This window comes from Phacochoerus africanus, chromosome 4 (assembly GCF_016906955.1).
Source record: "Phacochoerus africanus isolate WHEZ1 chromosome 4, ROS_Pafr_v1, whole genome shotgun sequence".
NCBI classification, from domain to species: domain Eukaryota; kingdom Metazoa; phylum Chordata; class Mammalia; order Artiodactyla; family Suidae; genus Phacochoerus; species Phacochoerus africanus.
The window spans coordinates 13,178,016-13,188,103 of record NC_062547.1 but is presented as its reverse complement, the minus strand read 5'-3'; the positions used below and the strand labels follow the sequence as shown (position 1 = coordinate 13,188,103).

Below are 10,088 nucleotides of genomic sequence, written 5' to 3'. Positions count from 1 at the left end.
CCTGTTGTTGGTGCTAAGTGATCAGGAAAGAAACCCAGGGAGAGGCGAGTCTGGGTGGGGTCATGGTCAGAGGAGGGAAGGACTTGGAAAAGTGAGTTAGTGTTCTAGGCTCATGGGCACTTAGTTTCCCCAGGAAAGGGGTCACAGCCCCATGACTAATGGTGGTGGTGGTGGTGGTGGTGGTGGTGGTGCTGGGGAGATCAGGAAAAGAGCTTGGCTGAGCTCCAGAAACAATATTGGATAATCACCCCTTCTTGGGGGAGGGGAATCAGGGTGGGCTTCTTCAACTGGCCCCTCAAAGTCCCCCCCATCCCCCCGCCAACCAACACAGTTGACATCATTTTTAAAACCCAGGCTGGGAGATAAAAATCCAAAAAGCAATATTTCTCATCATATGCCAAAAACTGGGGATAAGAGAGAAGGAGTGGCAGGCCTAGGCCCCTCCGATTGTCCCTTGGGGGTTACCCCTCAGCCCACCTCAGTATGGTGCTGGGTAGAGGGGATACCTGGGTTCTAACCTCTAAATAGGGGAGACCCCAGCCTCTGGACAGAGGCCCTTTTATTTTTTATTCTGATTAGCCATTTTAAACCAACAAGGAATAAAAAGAAATCCTGATCTAACCAGCTCCCCCTGACTTGTGTTATTTTGTGTGGTTAGGGCAGGGTGAATGATCTCTGATGGGAAATTACACAGAAAACCTCCTAAGTTTCTCTGGTCCTGGCCCACCTTTAGGCAGGACAGCAGTGAAAATAACCACTTAAAACAAGAGATCCTGTTTTAATTCAGTGATTTAATTAAAGATTTCAGAAAAAAAAGTCTTTAACCACCAAAACTTCTTACTTCAAAACTTAGAGAGCTCTTGATTTTTGCCACAGTTCTTTAATACAGAATTTTGTCTCTGGAAAAGAGAGCTCATTTTGGATGTAGCCAAAGGCGAGCCAGTGGATCATCACAGTATGAAAGCCTTTTAAAGGCAGACAGACCAGAGGGGTATATGGTGGCACTTAATCTGACATCTCATATTGTTTCTTTGTCGAAAGCAAAAGGCTGTGACCTTATTTTAAATAGGCATCCTCAGACATGAAATCTCAGAAAACTGGCCAGAACCCTCTCGCTGTCCTTGCTCTGAAATCCTAGGTTAAAATGAGCTGAATGAGTAGTTTTCCATCTGGCAACCTAGGAACCTTGGCCCGTAGCAACAGATTTTAACTATTCTGTTTCAAAATGAACTTCAAGTCCGGCTACATTAGCTTGGATTATCTCATGGATGTTTTTTTCCAGTTACCTGGCCTGCTGCAAAGACTGAAGGGATTTATTTGACATTTTACTAGTTAAGGCTGCCTTTTTGTTGGTGTCTTGGAAGCTTAGAAATGTTTTCACATCAGCCAAATGATTTCACTGTCTTATGGAATGAAACAGGTCAAAAGTTCTTAGAAGCATGTATCTCTGCTTGCCAGAGGTTTATTTCAAAAAATAGTCTGGGAGTTCCCGTTGTGGCTCAGCAGAAACAAATCTGACTAGTATCTGTGAGGACTCGGGTTCAATCCCTGGCCTCGCTTAGTGGGTTAAGGATCTGGTGTTGCCATGATCATATGATCAAAAAAATCATAGGCTGGAGTTCCCACTATGGCACAATGGGTTAAGAATCCTGCTGTGTAGGTTACAGCTGTGGCTCGGATTCAATCATAGGCTTTACTAAAAAGCAACCTTGTTGATAATACAAAATTGACCTAGAATAGAGCTGAACCCTAATTAAATCGGCTGAAACCCTAAATCAGTTCCTTCAGACAGAGCCTAAAGATCATCCAGGTACTTGGTTCTCAGCATTATGGGCAGAATTATGTGTCTGCTGTGGAAAGGTATTAGCAAGCTCTGCTTCACTTTTGGACCATGTTCCCCAATCTCATTTTGGTTGTTTCCCTGCCTGCTGATGAGATAATGGAATACAAGACCCCAATCCCCTCAGATCTTAGCATGCCTTGGCTTAAACCCTGACTCTCGAAGAAAGGCACTTACCTCTTAACAGGCAGCCACACTTCAGCCAGTTTGAGAAATGCAATTTTAAGAAAATAAAAATCCTAACAAATCAGATAAAGTCCTAAATCAGACAAATGGCACAAAAGAGATGAAAAGAAAGCTTCCCAGGAGAGGAAAAAATGTCCATGAGAAAGCAAACTGGGCTGAGGCTTTAAAAAGCATGGCCCTTCTCTCTTACAAAGTGTTCATCTTAACTGAGCACAGCAGGAGCTGGCTTCTGTCCCAGCTGCAGGGTGGGGGGGTGCTCCCAGGGCAGTGACCATGAGCCCGGAAGGCAGCTTTTGTCAGCAGGAAAGTCATTCTGGCAGAATATACTGGTTCTGTTAGCGGAGGCTGCTGCTGCTGCTGGCTTGAGAGCTGCCCATACCTGGGTGGTCTGGACTGTGTCGGTTCTGGGGAAGACAAGGAGGAGTAAGAAAATAAGAGGCTACCTAGGACAGGGGTGACCTGGGGAGACTCACTGGGCTGCAGCCACAGACCGCTACTATACCTTCTTTTTCTTCTTCTCTTTCTTCTTCCTTTTCCGTTCAGGATCCTCTTCTTTTTTCTTTTTCTTTTTCTTGTGATCTGAATCAGATGGTGTTTCTGTAAGGAGATATGAGGCATCTGTCACCTGTAGAGGTCAAAATCCTCCACTGCTAGAACTCTGAAGTCTAGAGGAAAACCCCTAGTCAAGGGTGGCGGCTTTTCTTCAAATGACCAGAAAGGATTCAGAGGCACTGCTTAAACCCGTGCCCCAAATTCCTATCTGGCCAAAAGACCCCATTATGTCAACTGCTTCAAGGAGAATTCACGGAGTTCCCACTGTGGTACACTGGGTTAGGAATCACTGCAGCGGAGTTCCCCTGGTGGTGTAGCAGTTACAAACTCAATTAGTATCCATGAAGATGGGAGCTTGATCCCTGGCCCCACTCAGTGGGTTAAGGATCTGGCGTTGCTGTGAGCTGTGGTACAGGTCAAAGATGCAGCTAGGATCTGGCATTGCTGTGGCTGTGCTGTGGGCTGGCAGCTATAGCTCTGATTCAGCCTGGGAACGTCCACATGCCGCAGGACAAAAAAAAAAAATACTGTAGAAGAAAACAATAAAAAAGAATCACTGCAGCTGCTCAGGTCATTGCAGAGGTTTGGTTTGGATCCCTAGCCTGGCGCAGTTGGTTAAAGGACCTGGGGTTGCCCCAGCTGCAGTATGGGTCACAGCTGTGCCTTGGATTCAATCCCTGGCCTAGGAATTTCCATATGCCACGGGCACAGCCATAAGTAAAAATTAATTAATTAAAAAGGAGAATTTGGGAGTCCTCAGCCCATAAGGAACTTAACTGGGTTTTTAACTGAGGAAGATTCAACCAAATTCAGAACATCTGGTTCTCTGGCTTTGAAGAGAACTGCTTCTTACCTGGGGGGACAGGATCTTGGGTACGGCTCTGTTTGTGCTTGTGCTTATTCTTCTTCTTGGGAGGCTGAATATGCATCAGACGACACTGTTCTGGCAACTGAAGGAACCAAAGGACGGTATGGGTTAGCAGAGGGAGGAAATCCGCTACTTGCATCATCTGCTCTGCTCAGTAACTTAGGAAGGAACAGATGTGAGCAGAAAAACCACCTCCAAGGCTTTCAGGCCTACCCACTTGCCTTCTTCCTCCCCAAGAAGGGACTTACCGGGCCAGTGTGGAGGCGAAAACCAGCCAGCATGGTCCCTGTGATAGGATTAAAAGAGCCACCAAGAATAGGGGGCTTCTCAATGAGGGAGCGGAGGCTGCTGTTGTCATGGGAACCAGGCAGATCAATCATCCCTGGCAGGTCAGGCAGGAAGTTACTTAGCTTCTCCTTCACTTTCTTCCCACAGAATTTATTATAGGAATGTTCCAGGTTGTAGTGTGTGATCAGATTAGTGCTGCCAGTCAGCTCTGTGCTGCCTAAAGGATACAGGGAGAATAAAAATTTTAAAATTAGTCCTGGGAATTCCCGTTGTGCTCAGTGGGTTAAGGACCTGAGGTTGTCTCTGTGAGGATGCCAGCTCAATCCCTGGCTTCAGTCAGTGGGTTAAGGATCTGGTGTTGTCACAAGCTGTAGAAAAGGTCACCGGTGCAGTTCTGGGTCGACCCCTGGCCTGGAATGTCCATACGTTGCATTTGCGGCTGTAAAAAGAAAGAAAAAAGTTAGTCCCAAGAGTAGAGAATTTTTTAAAAAGTCATTGTGCCAGAAGGGAAAGTAAAGGACTATAATTTAAAGTAAAATATAAAGAATCTTTTAAGTGAAAATTTTAAAAATTAAAAGTGGAGTTCCCGTCGTGGTGCAGTGGTTAATGAATCCGACTAGGAACCATGAGTTTGCGGGTTTGATCCCTAGCCTTGCTCAGTTGGTTAAGGATCCGGCGTTGCCGTGAGCTGTGGTGTAGGTTGCAGATGCGGCTCAGATCCTGAGTTGCTGTGGCTCTGGTGTAGGTCGGTGGCTATAGCTCCGATTTGACCCCTAGCCTGGGAACCTCCATATGCTGCAGGAAGTGGCCCTAGAAAAGGCAAAAAGACAAAAAAAAAAAGTATAATATTATAGAATGGTAGGTTGGAGGCTGGAATATGAAGGAGGAAAAAATAGGCAAAAATCCACATAGGGCAGAGATGGAAACTGCTCTAACTCAATGACGAACCTCAGACTAACCAGAGCAATGACTTACATGATGCTTATACTCCATGCTAAACACTGTTCTGTTTTGGAGTTCCCGTTGTGGCAAAGTGGAAATGAATCCAACTAGTATCTATGAGGACGAGGGTTCAATCCCGGGCCTCCGCTCAGTGGGTTAAGGATTGCCGTGAGCTGTGTAGGCTGGCAGCTGCGGCTGCAGCTCTGATTTGACTCCTAGCCTGGCAACTTCCAAATGCTGCATATGTGGCCCTAAAAAAGCAAAAAAAATTTTTTTAATTTAAAAATTAAAAAAAAAAAAAAAAGAAATCGGGCAACTAGAATTCGAATCCTAACTGTCCTCTATACCTGTTTCCGCTTATCTATGAAACGCGGTAAAAGCTGTCTTAAAGACAATTTTTTTCAAGGTTCAAATGAAAACATATTGAAAACTTAGGTTCTGAACTATGAGCCCATTGAGGGCACCTAAGCCTTGCGAAGGCACTCTGTACTTTCTCTAAATTCTTTATTATATAAATGGAAGGCATTATTAGTATAAATATTTATGGCTGGCTTTTTTCAAAGAATACAAACTTAGTAATTTAACTAGGATTCAGTGGCGAGAGTTAGAACTATCTAGCCTACAATTTCATGTAGTTATTATTTTTATTATTGTTTTGCTTTTTAGGGCTGTACCTGTGGCATATGGAAGTTCTCAGGCTAGAGGTCGAATCAGAGCTGCAGCTGCTAACCTATGCCACAGCCACAGTAATGCCAGATCTGAGCTGCATCTTTGACCTATAGCTCAGCTCACGGCAACACCAGAGGCTTAACCCACTGAGCAAGGCCAGGGATCAAACCCACATCCTCATGGATGTTAACTGGGTTTGCAACCCACTGAACCACAATGGGCACTTCCTCATGTACAGTTGTGATGAACACTCAGGGTACAAATGACAAAAGTGACTTGTTTATAATTATTCATTTGAGAAAACCCAGGTTCTGAACTATGAGCCCACTGAGGGCAGCTAAGCCTTGAGAAAGCACTTTAAGGATCCATCCAACTTTCTGTTCTGAACATCACTTCTATGAGTATGATTTATAGTAACTCCACTCCTGAAAACTAATCTTGCATTCCAGTATTCTCTTAGTTAGTTCACTGCAGATTCCAAAAAATTTTTAAACTTCCACCTCACTCCTGGTTCCCCTATTTTAATTTATGGCACCCACATTCTCCAGATATCTTTTTTGTTGTTGTTGTCTTTTTGCCTTTTCTGGGGCCGCTCCTTCGGCATATGGAGGTTCCCAGGCTAGGGGCTGAATCGGAGCTGTAGCCACCGGCCTATGCCAGAGCCACAGCAACGCAGGATCCGAGCCGCGTCTGCGACCTACACCACAGCTCACGGCAACGCCAGATCCTTAACCCGCTAAGCAAGGCCAGGGATCGAACCCGCAACCTATGGTTCCCAGTCGGATTCATTAACCACTGAGCCACGATGGGAACTCCTCCAGATATCTTTAGAAGCAGTACTCAGTTCAAAAATCTCAATGGTTTCCTATTCCCTCGGCAAAAAGCTCAAACTCCTTTAACTGGCACCCATGGTTAAACACATCTTACTGTAACTTAGCTTTGAGGCCTAACCAACACTATTCTCCCATGCAAAATTTCTGATCCACTGAAATGGGTATCCATCATCTCCTGAAGCAAAACTAAACAAAACAAAACACCCCTCATATTGTTTCCTTTTAGAAAATTTCTTTTAGGAAGATTGACCTAATTCTAGGAAAATTCTTCTTAATTTTTTTAAACAATCTGAAGTCTTCAAAGTCCAGCTAAAGTGACAGCTTATTCTTGCTGTCATTTTGAATAAGACGGAACACATTTTGAAAACCATCATGTAGTCATGTAGTTCTTAGTAGTTTGTGAGGCATGACCAGAAAATAATGACATTGGCTCTGACAAGAAATAATAATCATAGAGTTCCCGTCTTGGTGCAGCGGAAACAAATCTGACTAGGAACCACGAGGTTGCGGGTTTGATCCTTGGCCTTGCTTCAGTGGGTTAAGGATCTGGCACTGCCATGAGCTGTAGTGTAGGTCGAAGATGTGGCTCAGATATGGCATTGCTGTGGCTCTGGCCTAGGCCAGCAGCAACAGGTCTGATTAGAGCCCTAGCCTGGGAACCTCCACATGCCTCCGATGCAGCCCTAAAAGGACAAAAGACAAAAAAAAAAAAAGAAAGAAAGAAAGAAAGAATAATCACTACTTTATTCTTAACCATATACTTTGAAGTCTTAGGTAAAATTATTTGCTCAAAAACAAGGACCAGGAGTTCCTGTAGTGGCACAGTGGTTAACGAATCTGACTAGGAACCCTGAGGTTGCGGGTTCGGTCCCAGCCCTTGCTCAGTGGGTTAACGATCTGGCGTTGCCGTGAGCTGTGGTGTAGGTTGCAGATGCGGCCCGGATCCCGCGTTGCTGTGGCTCTGGCTACAGCTCCGATTGGACCCCTGGCCTGGGAACCTCCATATGCCACGGGAGCGGCCCAAGAAATAGCAAAAAAAGACAAAAAAAAACAAAAACAAAAAGAAACAAGGACCAGGCTTACTGATCTCTCTCCTCTTCTCATCATATGTCTCCTTTATACCCAGGATTTGCCCAGAACAGATATTCAAGTGATTAATGCAAATGGGTACAATCAGAATAAGTTAAGGTTAAATAAACTGCTGGTAGACATCAATCACTAACTAAAGTCAAGTCAACCTCTCTATGCTTTAGTTTTTCAGCTTTAAAAAGCAGATAACAATGCCTATTTCAAGGGGCTATTCTAAGTATTAAACACTAAAACATATCTAACTGCACTGTGAATTTCAAGGTCTGTAACAAATCATTTCCCTCAGATGTTTTTGGGCCATACCCATGGTACAAGGAAGTTCTCAGGCCAGGAATCGAATCCAAGCCGAAGCTGCAACCTATTGCCACAGCTATGGCAATGCCAGATCCTTAACTGACTAGGCCACAGTAGGAATTCCTTCTTCAGCTCTTTTTTTTTTAAAATCTTTACTCTTTTGGGGCTGCATTTGTGGCATATGTAAGTTCCTAGGCTAGGGGTCGAATGGGAGCTGTAGCCACTGGCCTACAATCACAGCCACAGCAACGCCGGATCCTTAACCCATTGAGCAAGGCCAGGGATTGAACCTGTGTCCTCATGGATACCAGTCAGATTCGTTTCCTCTGAGCCCTGTGACAGGAACTCCCCTCCTTCAGCTCTTGATGTAGCAGTAGGACTTGGGATGAACTAAATGTCATCCTGGAGACTTAACATGTCCAAAATGACTTTTGATATCCATCTCCTCAAACCTGTCCTTTCCTGATCTTAGCACTACCAGCCACCTAATTATTCAAGCCAAACATTTCCAAACTGCCCTCAATTCCTCTGTCCTTCAATTCTATTTTCAATCCTGCATTCCTGTCAGCTCTACCTCTAACATTTATTTGACATCCATTTACTTCTCTCCTCTACTGCTATTTCCTAGTTCAAACTATCATCTCTTTCCTGAACTACTAAGCTGTAACTTCTGACCAATTTTTCCACTTTTCTTCTTTTTTTTTTTTTAAAGGGCAGCACTCAAGGCATATGGAGGTTCCCAGGCTAAGGGTCAAATCAGAGCTACAGCTGCCGGCCTACACCAGAGCCACAGCAATGCCAGAGCTGTGCTGCGTCTGCAACCTAAACCACAGCATAGGACAACACTGGATCCTTAACCCACTGAGTGAGGCCAGGGATCAAACCCACAACCTCATGCTTCCTAGTCGGATTCATTTCCACTGCGCCACAACGGGAACTCCCCCACTTTGCTTCCTTAATAGAGCTGCTCGAATGATTGAAAATAAGCAAATAAGTTAGAAGTTAGATCATGTCAGACTCTTGTGTCAAAATGGTTCCCCCTGAACTTAAAATGTCTTATAGAGGCCTCTGCCTACCTCTCCCACCTTCATCTCCTATCGCTCTTTCCCTGTTCACTTTTCTGGAGTGCAACTGGTTTTCTGTCCCTCAAATATTCAAGGTTATTCTCACATTGGGCCTTCTGATCTCATTTTTTGTATCTAGAGTTCTCTCTCCTCCCACTCATAAATGGCTAGCTCTTCCTTTGTGCTTATATTTTAGCTCTAATGTTATCTACTCAGAAAGGGCTCTCCTGATCACTCTAGCTAAAGCAGTTCTGCCCCCTCAATTCTTTATCACATTTCCCCCTTGTAGCCATAACCACTATCTGATACTATCTGTTTATCCGCAGATATCTGATACTGTTTATCACTCTTTGACTCCTCCAATGGCAGGTAAACTCCCAAACAGGCAAGGATCTTGTCAGTTTTGTTCACAGCTGTATCTTCAGCAATTGGAACAGTGCTTGGTACACAGAGAGGGTGCGCAACAAAATAATTTTTTTGAATGAAAGAACCTGGTTTAATTCTAATCACTTCTTCGAACACACTTTGAAACCCCGAGGCCCAGAGGAAGAAAGGCGACATGTCCCAAACCAACAGGAAGTTTGAAGCAGATCTGGAACTGGGTCCGCAGGGATGTTAAATCAGGACCCTCAAATACCAAACTCAAAGCTAGGATAATCTTTAGGGAGTCAAAAACCAGCGTCAGGGGCAGGATCGGGCGTGAAAGGTGGTCAGGGTGATCCACTCTCTTCCCACCCCTAATCCATCCCAATTCCAATCATTCTTTCGGTTGTGAATCCTCAGAACCTCTTCTAGTATAGTGTTCCGAAATCGCGCCACGCGTTGCCTAGGTTACCCCTCACCCCAGTGGGAAGGCTCAGAGCCACGCCCCTCCTCTCCTCGCTATGATCTGATTGGCTGGCTTTGACCAGGCCTCGTACTCACCCGGCAGTTCCCGCATTAGGTAGAAGGGGCCACAACCGGCCGCTGACTTGTCGGAGCCGGGAGCGGCTGTGGCCGCGGTGGAGGGCGGGGCGGGGCCCGGCCCCCCGCCCGGAGGAGGAGGCGGTGGGGGTGGAGGTTTTCCAGGTCCGAAGCCAAGTGCGGTCGGGGGCGGTGGTGGGTCAGCCTGAGCTCCGAACAGCGCCGTGAAATTCTCCATCGCTCCTCCGCCCCGGCGCTGTCTCGGTGTCTGGCGTTGGTGACGTTCATTGGTCAATCTTTTCACAGAGTACCGCCCTCCTCCTTCAGGAGCCTCTCACCATTGGCTTGCCTCGGGCCCTTCCTACCTTCTTCCTGCAACTACTTCCGTCGCCTTCTGAGAACGTTCCGGAAGTACAATTTAACTTTATTTAAATTCTCCTGTATCTCCTACTTGCCGCAGTCGCATATGTCCAATAAAATGATTTAGGTGGAAAAAAAGACAGCTAGATTAGCCAATAAAATATCAAAGCCCTTTCTCCATTTTTAACCTGACGCAGAAG

General features: G+C 45.4%; 1 protein-coding gene across 1 annotated transcript; it reads right to left on the bottom strand.

Moving 5' to 3' along the window:
* Positions 1-771: 771 nt before the first annotated feature.
* On the bottom strand, positions 772-9,883 carry MED19 (mediator complex subunit 19). Its single transcript, XM_047775685.1, has 5 exons — positions 9,550-9,883; positions 3,695-3,951; positions 3,432-3,528; positions 2,529-2,623; positions 772-2,430 (listed from the first exon to the last, which is right to left on the bottom strand). The coding sequence occupies exons 1-5, from the start codon at positions 9,764-9,766 to the stop codon at positions 2,362-2,364; spliced, it is 735 nt and encodes a 244-aa protein (XP_047631641.1). The 5' UTR covers positions 9,767-9,883; the 3' UTR covers positions 772-2,361.
* Between the last annotated feature and the right edge of the window lie 205 nt (positions 9,884-10,088).

What these genes read in the sequence shown, in the direction of transcription:
- MED19 (XM_047775685.1), bottom strand. Translation starts at nt 9,766, where the DNA reads ATGGAGAATTTCACGGCGCTGTTCGGAGCTCAGGCTGACCCACCACCG. An exon ending in TTCGCCTCCACACTGGCCCG is followed by an intron (nt 3,529 to 3,694) that starts GTAAGTCCCTTC and finishes TGGTTCCTTCAG; the next exon opens with TTGCCAGAACAGTGTCGTCT. An exon ending in CCAAGATCCTGTCCCCCCAG is followed by an intron (nt 2,624 to 3,431) that starts GTAAGAAGCAGT and finishes ATCTCCTTACAG; the next exon opens with AAACACCATCTGATTCAGAT.